Source organism: Ciconia boyciana, chromosome 8, assembly GCF_034638445.1.
Source record: "Ciconia boyciana chromosome 8, ASM3463844v1, whole genome shotgun sequence".
Taxonomy (NCBI): domain Eukaryota; kingdom Metazoa; phylum Chordata; class Aves; order Ciconiiformes; family Ciconiidae; genus Ciconia; species Ciconia boyciana.
Genome location: NC_132941.1, coordinates 37994205 through 38015745, shown reverse-complemented (window position 1 = coordinate 38015745; position 21541 = coordinate 37994205). Strand labels below are relative to the sequence as shown.

Here is a 21541-nt window from a genome sequence, read left to right as displayed (position 1 = left end):
TGGGAAAGCTTTTGCAGGAGCAAAGCTGTAATGTTTGTTCGCAGACATAAGCCAGTTATACTCAAACAATTTGAGAACAGGAGGCCTTGTTGACTTCTAAATATTCCCTGCTTTATAACAATTTTTTAAATGTTAGTACTTTTCTATTTTTTTCTCAATAACTTTCACTGCTGGCTAAAAAAAGTTATTGTTCCCTAAGTCTTCAGTATCTATCACTACAGGGTTTTGAATTTGATCTCCTAGCTCTTGGCAATGTGAGTCTGCAACATACTTGCAACTGCTTTAAAGAGTTTGAATAAGAACAAGTTGTGCAATTGATCCTGTTCTTACCCTTTTTATCAAGTGACTTTTTAAATGTGAAAGGTTTCTGTAGAAATGTTCAGACACATTTGTTTTACTACAGTTTTTCATTATCTAAAGTTAAACCCAGGTTCTCTTACTGGACATAGTTTAATGACATACCAGCTGTCTCCAAATCTTCACCCATGCCTGCTTGTAATTTCTTGGCCTTGATTTGTATCTTGTCGAAGCACTGTATGGACATTGACTACAGTTTCTTGTAAACTTTGCTTCTACTGAATCTCACTCCAGGTTACAGTAGCTGCAACTCTGAAATTAGGACAAGACCGTGACCTCAGATACTTAGGAACATAGCTTGTGCCGCTAGCAGGTAAAAACTCAGACATGAGCTTTAAAATGGGAAATTGGAGGGGGAGTTGTTTTAAAGCTACAGTTTTGTGGTAGTTTTAACATGTTCAGTTAACAACTGGGCTCACAGGTTGATTCACAATGTGCAGAGGTTGAATTGGTGCCAATTAGCCCTTTGCATTAAGCTGCAGCTCTCATCTAAAACTCCATTGTTTCAGGTTGCATGATACAAGCTTGAGACTTTTTTGTAATTATTTGTCCCATTGATATAAGAAAAAGTTGCAAGTGATATCCTGATTTGACAAAACCAAGTAGCTTAAAAACATATTACAGAAGTGGTAATTGCCTGATACTTCTTGTCTATTTTCTAAAACCACTTGCTTGACAGGCCTTATTCTTACTGTTGTGTGTTAGTAGCTCAGTGAAGAGCAGCAGTGATGCAAGTATCTGTAGGCCAAATAGATGAGCAAATGAGGTTTTTTGTATGTACAGCTTTAAAAGCAGGAACTGTACCTGGGCTTTAGTAGTGTTGGTTATGAGGCAGCATGACAAATGCAAAGGAGGGTTGGCAAAGCTGGTGTTTTATTGCATTTGTCTCAGCAGCAGTGCAGAGTTGCTATGGGGAAGAAGGGAAGCTACTGGGGTGTCTCTCCTCTCAAAACCTGCAATGTTGTGACAGCTTCCTTGACCACATTTGCGTTGCTGTGACTGCAGAGTTGTTCGAGGGTTTCTTTAATCTTGTCCTCTTCTATTTCTTGTCTCAGATCACCTGAATGGGAGATGAAATGCTGACTTTTAGTGACATGCCATTGCTTAGTGGCTCCCAACAATTGTTGTAAGATAAAAGTTTGGAGTACTTGCTGTTTAAAATGAGCTGCTTTAATTTAAATAAATTTGTCTTAATAGATACCCTTTCAGCCATTTAAAGTATTGAACAGGTTAATAATTTTTTTTTCCTGTTTGACTTCCAAGAACTGATTGAGCAGAAGAAAAGCACTTTGAAAATGTAGCACAGGACAAGTTCCGGCATTTTTTGCCTGTATGCTTTTTGTTAGCCTTTCATATTAGTAAGACTCGACTCTTAGTGTTACAGTTAATCTATAAAGTGCAAACTGTATACACCTCTGGAAGAAAAGTCTTATAGATCACATCTGTTGTGTCAATACTCTGTGGTAGCACTGAAGGATGCAAATGCTTATCCCTGTTCCAATATCTGTGCGGCCACAGGGGAAAAAGAGTATACTGCAAAATCCAGCTTGTCTGCCCATGTAGGGTGGCTCCAGAATTTGAAAGGCAGCTCCCCTTGTGGCAGATCCTTGCCTAAGCATAATCATTATTTTCAATTTACATGATTTATGTATTAAGATGTGAGAAACTGGCATGAGATCTTTGAACTCCTGGTTTAAAGGTGGTTGTTTTCAGTTAGTGCCACATGTCCAGGATGAGTCTGATCTTGCTTGAAGCATTTTAAGTCTTCCCTAACCATGGAGTGAGAGAAACTGAAATAATATTCTTCATATGTTTTACTAAAAGCTGCTGTGCAAAGGCAGCATTGCTAAAATTGTTGTTTTATCTCAGCTTCTGGTTTGCTTACAGCATAGGCAGAACAATGTATGTCTGTCTATGGAAGATGATACAGACTCTTTATTTCTTTGAACACAAAAATGCTGTGGTACGTACAGGACCTGGGACTGCCAGACATTTGTGCATGGTGAATTTGGATGAAGATGCCTTTATTCCAAGGCTCTAATTTTGCTATTTCAGGGCTTGATTATGCCACTGACTCACTGGAATAAAGCCTTTATTTTTTATTCAACTGATGGTTTAATCAGCTTTTCATAAAGAAGCAAGCTACTTGACTGGGATTTTTGATGATCAATAAAGAATGAACCTCTTTAATGTCCTTTGCAACTCACTGCAACATTGCAAGCAGCACACTTCAGTAACGGAAAACACTTGTGTTTTCATCACAAATATCCATCCTTTCATCATAGACAACTTAAAATGAAGTTACCTGAATTAAGAAGACTGCACAAAAGACCCATTGAATTATATTTCACCTCAGGACTTGTATTATCATCTTGTAGAAGTTTGTGTAAGCTTTGAACTAGCTGTGATTCCTTAAAAGATTCTGCAAGGGTTTCTGAAAAATAAGTAAACAAATACTTGAGCTGTTACCTGAAAAGAAGCTAGGAAGTGAACATGCTTGCTTTCTAAAAAATAAAATTCCTGACTGGCTTTGTTTCAAATTGGCTATACAGGGGTGTCTTTGGCATCTGTTTTCTATACTGGAGAATTTCTGTAGTTTCCGTACAGTGTTTCTTCATTGGCCTCATTCTGGAAGACAGAACCTTTGTACTATTGATTGTATAAAATAACCTCATAATAGATTAACATTTGCAATGATCAGTGCTAGAAATGTTGATTCACATTAGTTGCCCAATTGAGTTTGAAAGCCTTAATGGTGGAGCAGGCAGTAAAATGGGCTCTTTACGGTCTTGGTTGTTGGAATAGGAAATTCCAAATTTCAGGTTGACTATTTCTTTTCAGTTTATCTTTTGATGTATGTAGATTTATGGTGACTGTGTTTATTGTAATAAATTGAGACCCATTTTCAAATGTGATCAGTCATACAGGAAAAATCTAAAAAAATTATATTCAGTCTCTCTGAAAACTAGCTCAGTAAAAGTAGTTAGAACCTTTATGTTTTTCTCACTTGTTTCATTTGCAGCTGCAAAGGCCCTTTTTGTCTATGCTTCTGCTTTATTCTCTCCTGCGTTCAAATGTCTGTCTTCTGAAGATTATTGCCTCCATTTATAGTCTTCATTGACCATTCAGGTCCATAATTTTGTCTTAATTTAGACATTCTCATCTTTTTCTCTAGTCTTCATCACCTTTACTTTCCTTCTGTTTTTTTTGTATAGGTTTCTAGCATTGTACCATGCTACTCAACAGATCAAGCCTGTCCACACAACCTGGTCATTTGACTCTACCCTAAACAAAATCTCAGTCAGTTCCTGAAGCCTGTTGCTTTTGCGATCTTCTGGATGGCTGACCTCCTTTATTTCATGCTGAAGAGCTAAATCTAGACAAGAAACATGCTTTTTCTTACATGTTATGTAGAATTAACAGCATGACAATGTTTCTTAACTGTGGGTCTTGCACAGATAAATGCTTTTAGGGGAAAAAAGTACCTAAATCAATTGCAGATGCTATTGCCAAGGCATTCAGAGCCTCATTCTGCATGGCGGCATGTTCGCTTGTTGTCATGGAAACCAGATGCTTCACTCCCTGTGCCTTCTGGATGGCTTTGACCACTTCCTGTAAAGCAAAGGTAAAATATCACAGATGGAAATCTGACTTATGAATAAAGTAGAATGAAGAGAGAAATGAGATTGCACTCTCCAGCCTCTGAATAGATGGAAATTATTTGCCTGCTGCAATGCAAACTGATGATATTTGAAGACTAGAGATAACATTTCTTTTGGCAGTGATCATACATGTCTGCTTGGGGCTGGTCTAATTTACTTGGAATATCAATACTTACAATTATGTATATGCACATCTATAAGATAAATAGATATATTTTGTCTGAAGAGTTTTAGTTTGACCTTATTCCAGTCTTTCATTTCAAGCCTTCAAACTACTGAAGATTAGTTTTACTTTATTGAAGCCTGTGCAGATAGTATCTATTTTTTATCACTACCTCAAAGTAAAGCACAGTTAGGATGCCTGTGTATAATAGCATGATTTACAAGAAACAGGAGCCTGTTCTAATATGCCAGCAGATACAGATTACACCAGATTAATCCATCACTAGGTAGATAAGTGGGCTCTTTGGAGCTCCTGGAGGACTGATGTTCAGGACAGGTCTGGGTTATCTCTGCCATTTTAATTTGAAATTTGAAACTAATATTTGTGGAAATAGAAAAGCTTTACCTACTTACCATTTGTCAGGCCTTACTCAAGCAGGGTAAAAGTTGACAAGTGACAGTAAGTAACCATGTGGCTCGTTTCTGTGCAGTATCTGTGGCTGTGGAGAGCACTGTGTTCCTGCTCATGTCCCCCATATTGGTATCGAGGCAGACTAGAAGGGTTTTTTACTGTCAATTTTCATGTTTTTAATGATAAAGCTGTATGTGCTGTTTAACACTTAACCCTAGCTATATTGACAAGCTTTAAAAATATTTGAGAAGGATAAAGTAGAAACATATCAGACCAATAGCGCTCTTACTTGGGATCTGTTGTGACGCAAGATCGATGCTAGCAGACGATTTGCTTCTCCATGAATGCCGGTGTGGTCATTAACATTGCACCACTGCACAACTCTGTTGAGCAGCATGGGGTCTTGGCCTAAGATTTCAGCCGCATCAGCTGAAGAGAAAAGCTTCATCAGGATACATTCAAAATCAAGCTTCTCAGTCTTTCTGTCACAGAAATGGGAATGTAGAAGTAGCCAGGACCACAAGCTTGAACTTGGTATCGTTTAAGAGCTGTATCTAAAGCATTGGGCTTTTAAGGGATCTTAGAAATCTTTACCTGAGGAATGGCAATTGTGTTAGGGCAACTCTTGGAGGTAAAGAATGAAGTAAGCTGTTCCGATAGACCTATTCTTTTTAAGAGGCTGCTGAAGTAGGGCTTAAAATGAGCAGCTTTGTATCTTTGAAAGCAAATATTCTGTTGCTATACTGAAAACTTCATGAGGACTGTCTCTTTCCCATTTGGTTTCTTGCACTTGCTCTTCGAGCTCTGCACAAATGTAATCATGCACTCTTCAGAGTCTGTTCTTGCTGTTTCAGTGCTCTCAGTAATGGTGATAATTACTGTTTTAGCATGTGGGAAGCCAAGTCTTAGTACGGAATTGCAGCATGTCTGTAATTGCATGTCTCAAATTTTAAGAATGTGTTTTGAACTGTGTATTAAGCATCATCAAAACTTCCCCCAGAGTTTGGAGGAGCCTTCTAATTTGCCTTCCCCTGTGTTTCAGGAACCCTATCTCAAGACTTGCTGGAAGTATTAATCTGTGTGGTTGATATTTGGAAAAAACCTCACGAGATAACTTTTCCTAAGAAGCGGAACTCTAATGATATGCTGTGGTTTAAGGCTTGTTGCTGCTAAGGGAGACTACTCCCAAAGCTCTTAGAAGTTCAGCAGCAAAAGGAACTTTACTCATGCTCTCTCAATATTGCATCAGTCTAACACATGGTTCCACATTAGTCTTATTGCAGTTTAGTAATGCATCTTTAAAGTGCTGTGGATCAAAAGTGACTAACTGGTGGAAAGTGATTTCCTAGGCAAAGGAAAAATGCAGATAAGGGTGCTGAGGAGTGTGAAATACTCTATTTTAACCAAATATGTTAAGCAGGGTTCAGCCCTGAGAACATCCTGGTAAATACTTCTTCAGTAATCTCAGTTGATTCTGTTCAATACTTAAGACTTTGAAATTCTACATCTTGGTTCAACTAGAATTTTCTAAGTGAAGCGTACCAGGAGAAAGATGATAAAGTAGTAATGTGCACAGCTTAAGCTGCCTTTTTGTAGGAATTGAGTGCTCACCCATTTGGCTTTGAGCACAAAAGAGCTGTTTTGTAAACTCCTGAACAGCTGTTTCCATGCGTTCTAGTTGACCATGAACTGAGGATGTAAATGCACAGCACTTCCAACCGGGGCACCAGCTGCGGCAACTGAGAGGCAAGAGTAGTCACAGGACAGATGCTACCTTTTGGTGTAGAATGATTATTTGCGAAAATATACTGTGGTTATAAGATTTAATTTAAATTTACAAGTCTGAGGTAGTTATCTGTGATTAAGGGGTTTTTCTTATTTACTTCATTTTGGTCATCTTGAGACCTGTCCTATGCCTGTTCCTTACCACTCAATGCTGGAGGACCCAGAGCAGATGAGCATGAAACGTGTGTTGTGTGCTCTGAAGGAAAGATGTGGTAAAGCCTTCATGGGAAGTGTGCATTCCCTAAGAAGGGCTATAAAGGGTTTGTGAGCTTTTTACAACCTTGTTCTGCTTTTCCAGTCTTTTAAAATAGTTCCAGGCCTGAAATAAGGTGACCAGGGAGATCCCTGCTCCTTTTGGAAGCAGATTCAGAAAAGGAAAAGTCTGTGTGGTTTTAAGATACTTAGAAGTTGTCTCTTGGAGCTTTGCTGAAGCAAAGACTTGAGAAAGAACCAACATTAAGATCCAGAACAGAAGGGGTAGGTTTGGCTGATAGGGGCATTACCCTGCTCCTGTTTCTTTAACTGTCCCTTTCTGTGTGTTGCATGTGTTTTGAGATATTCTGGAAAGGGTCAAATAGATTGTGTACCAGAAGGTCAGTGTCAATAAACCACATGATTACTGTGGATATTTTGTAGAAACTAAGTCCATTTATACTCTTTCTGTTTTGGGGAGGGAGATGAGGAAGGACAGACACTTGGGTTTTTTTATTTGTTCAGTACACTAAGGAACAATCCACAGATCAAAATCCCACAAGGAATCTGGGGGAGCTTCTAGCCTAGTCAAACATGCTTGTTTTGAGATAAGTTACTTGTTGCACAACCACCTGTATATTACCTCCTGTAACAGAAAGGCTTTTGTTTCTAGGTCAGATGTTACATGTTAGTCTGAGGAGATCATGGTAATCCAGTTTAATACAGAAAGCTGAAAGAGGTAAGAGGGTGGTGAATGGAGCCAGTCTAAGAGGTTTGCTCAAAGGAGGTGTCTTGACCCAGTTTGACAGGGACTTCCTGGTATCTGCCAGCAATAGAGCTCTGAGATAAAACCCAGTTATTCTTAACAGGAACAGGAGGATCTTTTAACTTACAAAACTCCAAATTTGAATAAATGATGTGTATGATTGAACTTTCAGTTGATCTGAAAGTCCTTTGGCTTTTGAAGGGCACAAATTTTTCTGTTCCTTTGAAGCAAAACAGTGGAAAAAATGGGTTAATATTAATGCCTCTTTAGTGTAATGAAGCTGACAGTTTTCTATAGTTAGAAAGAAACCTCCCTCTTCTAGTCTGTAGGCCTCAGCAAGCCCAGTGATTGTCAGAGTAATGAATTTATACTAGATAATGCAATTAACTGATTTAGTGTGGACTTCTTAGTAGATGTGTATTCATAAGAGTTTCAGGCTGAGTTAATTAAGGGCAATGTTAGCTCATGAGTAAACAGAATAGGAAGTAATTAAAGGTGGGAGAATTATGTGCTCCTAGGCAGGAATGGGTAAACATTGAATAATCTTCATCTTTTTTCTAATCAACATTTTGATGTCTATATTGTTTCAGATGCAGAGGTTATACCATTTTGTGCCAAACTCCGACTGCATTCTAGGGCTGGTAAATAGCATTGAGTAAATTAAAAAAGATAATTTAGTGTTTGATAATTTAGATCTGTGTTATGTCTCAATTTTAGAAGCTAAATGGTCTCCCCTGTCACAATTCAGATATAACTTTGAAGAAATAAGCTTTCAATGACTTCCTTCAAAGCCTGAGAGGAAGAAGAGGCTAAATTTCTGTATATCTTGCAATGTCCATTTCCTACCATGGTGAAATATAAGTGAAAGCAGCCTTTTACTGGACTGGAACAAGTGCAAATTAATATAAGTGCTAGATCTAAATTTTATATCATGTATATTCATTTGAAAAAGGATGCAAGTAGCTGCCATATCAAAGTGGTGTCTGCAGTGTTGTACATGAGTGCAGCATGGAATGTAGAAGAGTGAGGTTTATTCCCCTTCCATATAACTAACAAATTTGTGATTGTAATTGTTCTGTACCAGCTGTCAGTTCCTATAGCAAAATGGTCATAACTTCTGATTCTGTTTTTGACCTATTTCTTGTTATTCCTGCATGTCAAGGTGGTCTGTACTGATTAGTGTTCTAGAGCAGTTGCTCTGGTGATATGAAAGAATTAGAACATTTATCATTAAAAAACCCAAACTCCACAGCACTTGTTTTTGTGTTAAACTCTGGTAAGAAGCTAGATAAGTCTAAGGATAAATTAAGATACTGTAGTAGATATTCATGTAATTCTGACATTGTGCATGTTTCTCAAAATGCAACTATATGCACAGAGTGAGTATTGTTGCCTTTGCGTATCCACCTCAGTGTAAAACTGAATGAAGTGCAAGTAGATAATTCAACATTTAGTTTACAAAAGTAAATTCAACACTTGAGCCACACCAGCAAGATAAACCTGGCAACATGTGTATAGAGAGACTGTGACTGATAGAAACTCATTTCTCCTGCCTCTCTCCACCCCAGCTCCCTTTGATCCTTTTATATTCTCCAGTTCTTCTATTGATTTAGCACTGTAAATCCTTGGCCTGACTCTTTTCCATCATACTCATGCCTTGCTGGTATATCTCTGGAAAACATTTTCCTTTTAGGCCTTTCCCATTTCTCACTCACTACTGCAGATTCTTCCATTTGGTTTGGTTTTTATCTACCTCTGAGGCTGACTGGGTCAGTATGGAAGGCTCACAGCCTCTGGCAATGACCTCTGTTGGAACCTTTTCAGATTGAGTGGAATTAGATTAGAAGGACATTTACCCTGTAGTCTCCTTGCACATCCACTGTCTTGCAGGGAGAGGAGGGTGTATAGTTGACATCAGTAAACATTAGCAGTTCCCTACCTTGACCATCTGCTAACATCCGTAGTGTTCCAAGAAGTTTAAACTGCACAGGAGGCATCTCTGACCTTAGAAGTGCCTGAATCCGTTCTGCCACACCTTCCTCTAGCATTTGAACCTTGTTAACAACTAGAAAATGGAAAAAAAATGTTGATATGAAGCTCAGTAACTACACAAGTATCTGAAAATACAGATATGACATAACTATTGTTCTGAATTTTATGCTCTGTTATGCTCTTAGCAAAAGGTCCAACTTGTTAGAGTGCTCAGAAATTAAGCCGGGACTACCTGACTGTTTAGGCTTCTCTTTTGAGCTAAAAACTTCCTAGGAATTGGCTGTTACAATATTGTGGTTACTTTTGATCTCAGCCCTGCCTGGAATGAAGTACATAAAAGAGGATAAACACAGCATTGTTGTTTCTCTTTCTTTTTCTAGTTGTAATAGATTATTCATCCACTTACATGAGCAAGCCTTTCCTGTGCTTGCTCATTTTAACTGAGCTGGGTGGCAGAAGTGATTTGCATAAACATATTTCTTGAATGAATTTTCTTTGTTTTTGAGCTCACTGATCCCCTGTTGTTCATGCCTTTGTTTCTGTGCTTTCCTCTCCTAGTTCTTGCATCTTTGCTCCAGTCATTAGTGCAGTAATCCTTGGTAATCAGAAGCTTGTCAGGAAAGAGTCCTAATGCTGTGCTACCAAAAGCTGCTTCCTCCAAAGCAATTTTTGTCCCATCCTCTGCATGCCTTTTTTTGAGGTGCCAGGGGAATGACAGGACAGTGAAATCAGGGAGATAACTGTTCTGTCCCTTCCTCCTTCTGTTGGGCAAATTGAGAAGCAGACACTGTTAAGTAACTTGCTCTTAATGTCCTTGTTTTTTAGTGGCACAGACTGACTCTGTTCACTAGAGCATAACAACTTTAAAAAATTTTCTTATAAGCACCTCGTGTCTAAGATCATTACTTGAATTGATGACTTCCCATGTACCCATTTGCAAATGTTGGCCCCTATTTAGTTCATTTTTATTTTATGATTTATTTGGATTTGCACTCAGTCTTTTTTTTTCCCCAGGTAGTAGACTATATTGTTGAAAGTGATAGTTTGTGTATTTCTGGAAGTAATTTATTATTGTGAGGGAATGTCTTACAGCTTCCATATTCTGATATTTTTACAAATTGATGAGGAAAATCAGTGTAGGAATAGCACTTTAAGTGCAATGTATTGCCCACACTTGGAAAGTTCTAAAATTGTTTGTAATAGACTTGAACAGAACAAATAACCAAAATAGACTCTGTATTGATCCATTGATATTGTATACTTACGAGTTGAGTCTTTTAAAGTACAGTTGCAAAGTACATTAATATCTACTGGTACTATGTATAGCAAGCAGTGATATAGGGGTGAAGTTGTAGGTTGCAACCACATTTTTCTGGAGTTTCAGATCCTATAATCTTTGCAAGATCAGCTGTGTTCATTGCTTTAAGGAACTCCCAAGAAATGCCTGGGCTTGGCATTGCAAAAAGTGGGCCTTGGTATTTGTTGAGGAATGGGTCCTGTTGTGAGTTAGAATGTGATCATCTCTGCTTGTTGTCAAAGGAAACTACATCAAAATTGCTATCTTTCAAATGAGATTAATTGGTATCTTTGCTGCTTGTAATCATTAAATCCTATTGTACATATTGCAGGAGTGAAGTCAATGACAACTAAGTATGGGACATCCCTAGGCTTATATCCACCTTTTCATTCTAATAGAGGTAGTTACACTTCGCCTACTAAATTACTCTCCTACTTTCAGCTGGATGGCTCTCTGATTTTTCATGATTTTATGATTATTTTCTAATAGCTCTGTGTTAGGTTGCAACTGATGTAAGATAGCTGGCATGCATGGTCAAAATACTGCATAGTCTGTTAGCACCAAAAAGTAATTTGCACAGGCGTCTGTCTGCTGATGTGAATAGTGGTAGAAAATCTCTTCACAGAGAAATAAAATATACATAGAAGCAGTGAGAGGCTTATGGTGTGAAATGTTGATTACAATACTGAATAGACAGACATGGCTGGCTATTATGATCCAGAGAGTGTGGTAATGCTAAAAGCCAAACTAAATAAATTACTTCAGAGCATATCAAAAAAGCTGAAAGAAATAGGTGGAGGTCTGAAGAGAGCTATCTGCAAGAAGAAATGAGGGTGTATCAGGCTTTAAAAGGAAGTAGTGGAGGCAAAGTAGCAACTAGTATATTCTGGGGCTCTCACTTGTTCAAAGCAATGATTATGTATAAAACTGTTAAACCAAGCACGCTGGCTAGCTTACATAATAAAATTGGCAGACGACTTAAAGTTCTTTTATTTTCAGAAAACAGCTTTGGTGTCATGCTCTTCTCTGGACTACTGTATAGCAGTGTGAGGACTGTGTTGCAGGGTGCTATACTGTTAAGTCTCTAGCAAAACATTTTTGGCCTGAATTGCACTTTCACATGGAAGCAGTAAATTTGAGATGAGAAGCAGCACAATTTTCTGATGTGTATTAACAAAAGATCACAGGAGTAGGATCATAGAATCATAGAATCATTTGGGTTGAAAGGGACCTTTAAAGGTCATCTGGTCCAGCCCCCCTGCAATGAGCAGGGACATCTTTAACTAGATCAGGTTGCTCAGAGCCCCATCCAACCTGACCTTGAATGTTTCCAGGGGTGGGGCCTCTACCACCTCTCTGGGCAACCTGTGCCAGTGTTTCACCACCCTCACTGTAAAAAATTTCTTCCTTATATCTAGTCTGAATCTACCCTCTTTTAGTTTAAAACCATTACTCCTTGTCCTATTGCAACAGGCCCTACTAAAGTCTGTCCTCATCTTTCTTATATGCCCCTTTTAAGTGCTGTAGTTTAAGTGTGTTACAAAGGCCAAATTTGCAATGAATATTGGCTTCATAGAAGAGGAACAGCTTTATGAAATCCCTACCAGCTGTGATGTGATAGCTGCACCCCATATTCTGCATTTTAAGCTATAAAACCAGTTCTGAATTTTTTTCTTGAACTGCTGTATGCTGTTAATATGAAACCATTTCAGCAGCTGGCAATGAAATCACACTTTATTATATTTGGAACCTCTATGTAGATGAGAAGTCCTGATGAATTATTCAAATTTATATGTATCTGCGGGGGGGGGGGAAGGTCAATTGCCCCTCAAAATACGAGGGACTGGAATTGGTGACTTGGACAGAGCTGCACAGATATCCATTAAATGACCCATGTTTACAAAAGAATCCCAGTAAGTCAATTGCCTTTAAACTATGTACCTGGTATAGCAAGGTTTCGAAGTGCACTGAGTGCAGCATGTTGAACAGAGACGTCCCCACCCTCCACGTGTTTCTCCAAAAGATCCAGAAGCTGATGTATGACTCCCAGCTGTACCATTCTTACACAGTTGCCATCTGAAGAAACAGGCAAAACCAAGCAGGTGAGAGAGATAAGCACAATAATAGAAATTAATCATGTAAATTGAGAGTTCAGGGAGTCTGCCTTGACTGTTTTCATGTCTTGATAAGATTGACACTATCTTTTGCATTGTTTTTTTACAACCTTCAGCTCTCTAGAGATGTGGGCATGAGCCACCTGTGATGCTCATGTGATGCTCGATGCTGAGACACCTTCTAGTAAAGCTTAGCTTGAGACAGCTTTCTAGGGACAGTCACTGTCAAATTCTTCCTCAATACTGCTTTATTTTCCACTAGATATCTGGTGGAATACTGGTGGCATCTTCCATTTCTCCACAGGATAGCTTAATACTCTAATTTTGCTATTCTACTGGTTTAAGAGACTATTGTGAGACCAGGGATCTTATCCAGCAATGGTGAGTCCAATTACTAGTTTTGTACTGCTGTAACTCCTTGTATTCAGTCAAATAACTAATCATCGGAAAAATCAGGCCTAGGTTTTTCTTACCTGTTTTGAGAAACCCACTTTCTGAAATGAGAAGTCTGTGTTGCACTCGTATGAAGCTAGGAAAATGAGTTGACCTAGAGAGTTTGGATCTGTTTAATGTAGGTGAAAGAGCAGATTTGTACATTCCAAAGAACTACTATTTTGCCCAGTATATGCTCTGCAATATTTTGTCAGTGCATGTCTGTACGTCTCCCTCTCTCTTTGAGAACTTGCTCTGTGGAGGTGACAGCCCTTTTGTTATCAGAAGCTACTTAGCTCACCTTGTATGAGAAATGAGAAAGTGTTCTCCTAAAGAGCAAAAGGAAACCCTGCATATTAGGATCTGCATCCTTCCTGAAGGAAGTGTTTCGAAGATGCCATTTGGCAAATATTTTTCTGTATTTTATGCAGTTTATTATACCTTAAGAGACGTGCATTCCTGACACCAGTCAACATTTCCTTATTGCTGTGCTGTTACCATGTGAATGCTGTTGGTTAAAAAGTGGCAAAAACAGTGTGAACGCCATATAGGAAGAGCACATCTTCACCTGGGGTAAACAATTATCCATGGAACTATACAGACTTCATACAAATACAGAATCTGGCCAAAAGTAGCTTTAGGTGCTTCTCATGGTACTAACTGCATGCCTAAGAGGTACAGACTACTGATTTTTGTGTGTATACCACTTAAAAATGGCTCTAGTAATTTTAACACCTTTACTGGTTTGAATGTTATTTCCACCCCAAAATAGTAGAAACTTCTCCATGTTGTCTTTTGAACCAATGCCTGCTATTCCTTTAATCTCTTAGTTTCAGTTAGTAGCATATTTTTTCCCTGTGTTACTACATATGTTAAATAAGAATTTGTCAAATGCTTAAAAATGTAAGTGGATATTTTCATAAAAGAACTGTCAGTCTGTGAAATAGTTTGAATTCTACTCATGCAAAAATCCTTTGATATCAATTTATGCATACATTCTCTAAAGCTGATGGTTTTGCTTGTGATTCTTCAAATGTTTTCTTGCCTGGTCCTAATCTTCGGAGATCAGAGTATATGAGGAAAATTGCCCAGTCCTCTTTTAGGAATAGGTTCTCTAGGAACAGACCATCTCTTTTGGTCTGACAAAATTCTACAGGCAAAATACTTTGATCTTCATATAGACTAACCTTAATTGAAGTTAATTTCTCTCCTCCCCCCACTTTTCACACCAAAGAATGGCAGAGCATTTTTTCTCTTGTAGTAAAGTGCGAACAGGCAGAACCCACTAGTGGTTGCCTTGCATTGATTGTCAGAGCTCCAAATTGGTGTTCTCTCCTATGGATTTTTGCTTGGATAGCAGCAGAACCTTCAATTTAATGGCTCATAGTTAAAGTCTGATCGGAACAGCCACTTTTATAGCTGCAAAAGCTGTCATCTTTTCAGGGCCTCAGAAGTCATTTGATGCTGAGATCAAATTTCCATAGGATTTTTTTTCTCTTAGATTAAAGGCTGTGCATACATCAGTGGCATGTACTTGGGGCCTGAAGGGGATTATTCACTTTTTTTCACATGGAACATCTAATGGGGTTGTGGGGGAGATGGAGGGAGAAGAGCAAGTGACAAAGCAAGCCATTCAGCTGAATAAATTGAAGATAGCCAGTTTAAAGGCACCAAGGGCATTTCTGTGGCCTTTGTAGAACCGTGATGCACAATGGGTGATTCAGAGCAAGGTATAAGACAAGGAAGAAAGGGAGTCTAGAAAGAATATGGGGGGGAGGTGGAGAGATGTGTGTATGATGGCTCGCTTTAAAAAAAAAAGGCAGATGAGACTGACTAGCTAAACATTCAGACAGATGTGAGGGAATCTTTTGTGATAATTAAGCATATATTAATGCAGAAAGTTGAGCAATGTTGAAAAAGCTCCTTTTCGTTAATTGAGTTTGAACCCAGTACAGTAGCTATCAGTGAGAAAGGACAGAAAAAATGGTGGGATATCTATTGTCTGCTGACTGATTCAGCACAGCATGCCTTCCAGGAGTCTGTTTATAAGAGTCTCTCTGTGTTTCTCTCTGCATAGTATTAAGGCTCATTGCTTTCTATAATAGGAAAGTATGAAAGATAAAATGGCTTATCTTTAGATTTATTTTTTCCCCTGATGTGTCTGAGTAACCCTTCCTTCCTAAAAGTGACTTTAACATAGTTATGGATATTTTATGTTTTTTTATATTTCTAACAAATGTATTTGCCATGAAACATTTCCAGAGTCTCCTCTCTAATAATGTGTGATTTAGGCAAAAAAAAAAGTGTGAAAGCTTGCATACCTGACCACCCGATTTTTCACAATTGTGTGTTTCAAACTACTCCCATATCATTAGCATCTGTAACTTAAAGGTATGTGAGTCTTCATCTGCAGAAAAGCAATAATGTTACTGTTTCAGAGCCAGGGAGCAATGAAATCTGATAGTGTTGCTTTTCTCTCCACTCAAAAAGTAGCTTTCCATCTTTGAAAGGTAGAGAATAACCAACCTTTCAATTTTTTGTAAAATTAGCAGTAGCAGTTGCTTCTGTCTCTGTAGCTGCATGTGTTTGGATGTGATGCAAGTACCAACATTCTGGGAGATGATGCCATGTCCCTTAGCAAAAGACTTCTGCATGTACTTATCTTTGGCATGATAAATAGAACATTTCATGTCTGTTTATAATTAGCCCTGAAGTGAACTGTTCTGTCTGTCTTTGGGGAGATTCAAATCAAAGATGACTTAAAGATTGCTGTTATAGTTAATAATTTAAGACCTTTAAACTGTTGGTTGCTTTGGGAGTGGAGGTGGTGAGATGCAGTGTAAGTGTCTAGTTCTTGATGTTTTATTCTTTAATCTGTATTGCCCAAAATACAACATAGCAGGGCCACCTAAACTAAATTGCTTTTAGGTCTTCAGCATTTTTGTCCTGCTCCTGAAATCGGCTTAAAGACTTAGTGAAAAATCTAGGTCAGCAATGTGTGTAGTCTGTCCCTAATAGATAGATGCAGAACTTGCATTACAAGAAAGTTCTGTTATTTCATTTGTTAATCCAAGTGTTCAAAGTACCTACGCAGATTTGGAATAGTGAATGAGGAAACATGAGTAGTTCAATACCAAGTGAACTTAATCTGATGATTAGCTTTAAATGTAAAACTGGCTCTTAGGCCAGCTTTGAAAGTAAAGTTATAGAAGCAAGGTGTGAACTGACAACCACAGGGACAGCTACAGTGGCCTGCAGTTCTTGTGCTTGTGTGTTTTCTGTGCAGGAGCAGTCACAGTGGTGTTAGATGACTTCAGGCAACATATGTATATGCTTGAAGGGAAGCATGGCTATGTGAGCACTAGGCTCCTATAAAAAGTGAAAAAGTGTGGTGTCTGAGAAGAATTCCCCTAAGGATTATGAAACAGGTTGCAGATGTGTCCCTGTTAAGGAAATGAAACCAACAGAGCAGATGGCAACTCTTCTGCTAAGAGGACTTTTTGATGTTTTTTCTTTATGTATCTGGACTGTCAGTATTCCCTTTTTTACCTCCAAGAAGCAGAGAGACAATGAGATCTGATGCAGCCTTCACAATGCATGTGTCTTCAGCTTGTGAACTACCCTGGAGCCTCAGCAGGATCTCGGACAGCACCTCTTGCACGCCTGCCTCCACCAACTGCACTTTCAGAGCATCTGTAGAGATCACAGTAAAAGCACACTAAAAGCTTCTTGGGTCTTTGTTGAAGTGTTTCAAATTAGGAAGCTAAATCCTTGAACTTTAGCCAGTCTTTTTTCAGGTGTGGTCATTTGTTTGGTTTTGTTTGTAACAGACATTCTGGTGCTAGGATGACACCAAGGCAGAATGAGCAAAGCTTCTGCATTGATCTTTGACATTTCTTGTATTGCCAGGCATGAGGTTTTATTTCTTTAAAATCTGTATTGGGTATCTAGATATTTTTAGTGAATTTTTGTCGGTGCTTGTTACACCACTGCTTGGAGTAGACATCCTCTATGACATTTGGTTGTCATTTTTTATAAAAAACAATCTGTCTAGTCTGCTTTCCTGCTATACACCATGGGGAGTATGAGTTTGAATCTGCTATCTTATGGATCCACTGAAACAGAGTGGAATCCTTTCTTTGTTGCCTCACCTATTAAGCTTCAAAGTCTTGCTCAGGCCAAGATTTCATATGTTCTTGTGGCTTGCTTCCACTGAAGGGCTTGCTGGTTCCATTAGTAAGATCCCATGGCAAACTCATACCTGGAGCTTAAGCTAAGTACCAGTACCCTGTTTCCCCTCATTCTCCCAAGCTGAAAGGAGCCTTACCATTTTCTGCAAGCGCTTGCAGGACCTCAAAGACAACTTCTAACCTCTCATGGTTCTCTGCTCTTCTCAGTTGTTTCACCAGCTGTTCAGCAACCTTTGTCTTGCTTAGAGCTTCCTTGGCTGTATCTGTGTATATGATAAAATCAGGATTTTGAATGTTTCTTTGATTAAATGTTAAAAGCATATCTCCCTATAATCTGAAGTGATTAGACACTACTTTGTTTTTGAATGCTTTTATAGATGCTTCTGTCCCTTTGGACAACACTGAGACAGCAAAACTCTACTCCACCACTTCTCCCCCGCACTTCTTTCTTTAACACTACTTTTGTGTAATTCCTGTAGCTATGACCTTATAATAGCTGCCAAATTAATCCTGGCTTAATTCCACTGATTCTTATAAATCCATCTGTAGTATGATTATTTAATATATCAAATTGGCACATGCCAGTTTCCTATAGTAGTACGTTTTCTGCCTTGATTAGATGGTTCTAGTCTTGCTGGGATCCTAAAAATCTACAAGATGTATGTTAACAAAGATAACTTTTTTAAAGCTTGCTGCTGTCTGACATAGAACACACTTGAATGGAATTATGGTATTAAGTAATATGAGAGATCTATAAAGGACAGACCTCACTAGAGGATGATGTGACAGTGTCATACCATATCCCCTTCCCTGCCTCTCCCCCTAAATGCAGGAAGCAGTAGATCAAATTGTAGTCAGACCATATGCAAAGTACAGTAATATTTTTCTACTTGGTCTTTTTCTTCCATCACTACTTACACCTTGTGTAAAGTAGGGCATATGTATTTTAAATCAGTGGAGATGCCTTTGGTTTGAAAATTATAGAAATGAAAAGGGAAGCTGTTTCATTAAGGTATATAAACTTAATTAAGTAGAAATGAATTTTTAATAAATGAGTATTTAATGTACCATATCTGAAGTAGTTGAAACTGTCAATTTTACCACATTAAGTTATGCCTTCTGTACTCTTTTCCGAGTCAAAAGCTGTCTATTAAATCTTAATTGTTTTAATATAGTACCAGCAATTGCGGGTACTCCAGGAAATACACAGTATCTAATACAGATACTGTGGCCAGTCCTTGATTAAGTATCAGTAGTGTTTGAAAAACAAAACCTAAAAGAAACAAAAAAAACCCCACCCCCAAAACAAAAAACCCAACCCCCCCCCAAATAACCCAACAAAAACAAACCCCCAGAAAAAACCAAACCAAAACAAACACAAACCTGTGGGCGTTCTGCATGTACATGGCAAGGCAGTGACAGTGTGAAGATGATATTTTGCTTCAAGATACAAAAACATTTACTTACCAAGGTCTGCAAGATTGCATAAGGCCAAGAGATCAACATGGACAAGTGGTTCACTCTCTGCATAATCGGTTAATATTCGGACTAGTGATGCAATTACTCCTGCCTTCACCAGCTCTTCCTGAAGATCCCCTGGTAATAGTAAGCATAGAAGTTAAAGGTGATTAAATAGGGACCAATTAAATCAGTAAAAAGGGTCCAACTGAGATGCTTTGCAGCAAGATAATCTGGTTCTTTCTCACACTTAAAATTTGTACAGCTTTTATGCTGTGGGTTCAGGCTAATGCATGTGTTTGGGAAATGCAAATTCAGGACAGAGTTTTGCTAAACCTCCTGGTTCTACTTTGACTTGAGGAATTAAGCCACTGGAAAAATATATAAGGGCAATTGCATGAGCATATCTGCTACTAATGCAGCTTCTAAAGCAAGTTCTGATGGGCTGTGTTCCTTGGTATGTATCTGAAAATTGAGTGAGGAACAGACAGTTGGCTTATTTCTCTCAGGGCATGGGAATCTCAGCCTTATTATCCTATGGTTTCTTTTGTTCTGAAGGGTGGGGAGACGGAAGCAACTGGAAACCCAAGATAAAGCATAGTCTAGTGACAACTGCTTCCAGGGATCAACAGTGTTCTGACTCAAATGCAAATGTCCATATACCTGCTTTTTGCATGTTAGAATAATGATTCTTTTTTTTCCTTAAAAAAATCTTTGTAAAACAAGACACTTTACCAATACCTGGGCTATTATAAGATACCACTGAGAGACAGACTGCTTTAAAGCTCATCTAGGGGAATCATCCTCTTCCAGTTTTTTGAATGTTAGTTGCTCAGCATGTAGGGAGTCTTGGAGTGCTTGAATTCAAGGTGTCTTTGGAATTTTTATAGGCTGAGTAAGGTACTCAAGCATGTATAAATTCATGTGACTTAAGGAAAGTCAGCAAAGTATGGTAAGTAAAAATTAATTGGTCCTGGTTCTAGTATGCTAACTACAGTTGTCTCCCATCGACATGTAGAATTGCTGAGGAAAATACTGATAACTGTTTTCTTTCCTTTTGTGGTTTGTCTTGTAATGAATGAAAGCTTAATATCTGAAATGATTTTGAGAATGCCAAGAACTATGAAATACAAGTGATGGGTGCTTAACAGTACAGTGACACTGCTTTTGCAGCAGTGTCTTGCTGAGAGCTAGACTGCGACTTGGATGACAGCATGTGTGACAGACACCAGGAAGTGTCTGTCTGCTATTGTAGCATATACAATTGTAATTCAATCAGGGATTCACTGAAGTTAATAAAAATTAATGTATTTGATGTATTCATTGCTGTGTTAGTAATAGAAATTATTAAAGGATGTATCTTAGAGTCACAGTCATCTTGTCAAATCTATGCTGGGCCTGTGTTCTGACAAGTGAAGCAGATTTGCAGTATGGCTATATGCTGTAGTAATGCTGGTGTACAGTAGTTGCATGACCCTTGCATGTAATGATATGGGGAAGCTTTTTTAAACTATTGTGGCATTCCTTGGCAAATACATCTACCTTGCAGGGGGCTAGCAGAATCTATATCATGCTTCGATTTCATAGGAACAGCACAGGGAGGCAAACCCATAGCTTTCTAGATAAAGCTACACAGGTCCACGCTGGAAAGATAAGAGAAGGTAGGTTGAAGACAGAGGGAAATGGATAGAAGATACTGGGTGAAAAGTTCCATATTACCTCCAGTATGCAATAAATATTTTTGGTCAGTCTGGGAATTAAAGGTAAAAGAAAAATCTTAAACTGTTGGGGCAAGTAAATTAAAAGGGTTTAATTTGTGAGACTAGCAGGCAAGCTAGTGTACTGTCTTCATGGAAAATCTGGAGCACAAAGATCTCCTATATGCAAAGAATGGTCCTCAGAGAAGACCATTCCTTGCATAGGTAGATATCTCAGTATTTTTTAGAGTACGTTTTTTCTAACATGCTTTTTAAATAAGTGCTTTGCTTTATAGATGCTGTTATTACTTTGGAAGAAGACAAAGCCATTCAGTATTTGGGCCCAAGGCAGTTCTACAAAATTAAGATATGTATGAGGCCCTGCTGCTCTTGTAGTTGCCAAGCAGTTCTGACAAAGATGTGTCACCTTGAAGTCAAAAATATATGGGGAAACCCAGAGTTTAGGAAGTGTTTGGGATGCATTCAGCCTGGTGTCTGGGAGCTGTGCAAATTCCATCTTGAACTGGAGGCTGAACTGCATTGTGTGCTCAGGTCTCAAAAAAAAAAAATTGAGTTGCAGGTTACAATGCCTTAAAAAATAATGCCTTACCGCTAGGGAAAATAGGATTCTCTCAAGTTGATACTTACGATTATCGTAACAGATACGGCCAATAGCCCTTCCAGCATGAAGCAACATTTCTTGGTCTGTGCTCTCCAGCAAAGGTATCAAAGTTAGAACCAAGTCTGCTTCAATACATGGCTTCTTCATTTCCTCTGTGTAGGTAAAGGAGAGGGACTTGTGGTTTTTTGCCACGTTGAAATAAAACAATTGTAACTGCAAGACCAATAACTGGTAGCCATGAAACAAAACTCACGAGTGGAAACACACAGCTAATGTGCTGTAATATGCCTTGTCGTAACACTTTAGTACAACATACCATTCTTGGCTATCTCTGAAAGCACCTGGGCTGCTTTCACTGCACATCGTGGATTGCCCTTCAGGATTTTTGCCAAAGTTAGGAAGA

General features: G+C 38.6%; 1 protein-coding gene across 1 annotated transcript; it reads right to left on the bottom strand.

Annotated features, from left to right (window-relative positions):
* Window positions 1-1283: 1283 nt before the first annotated feature.
* On the bottom strand, window positions 1284-21285 carry LOC140655671 (rap1 GTPase-GDP dissociation stimulator 1-like). Its single transcript, XM_072870442.1, has 10 exons — window positions 21165-21285; window positions 18829-18957; window positions 17499-17624; window positions 16721-16864; window positions 12567-12701; window positions 9276-9401; window positions 4883-5022; window positions 3843-3969; window positions 2663-2791; window positions 1284-1417 (listed from the first exon to the last, which is right to left on the bottom strand). Exons 1-10 carry the CDS (start codon window positions 21283-21285, stop codon window positions 1284-1286), a joined length of 1311 nt encoding a protein of 436 aa, XP_072726543.1.
* Window positions 21286-21541: the final 256 nt, after the last annotated feature.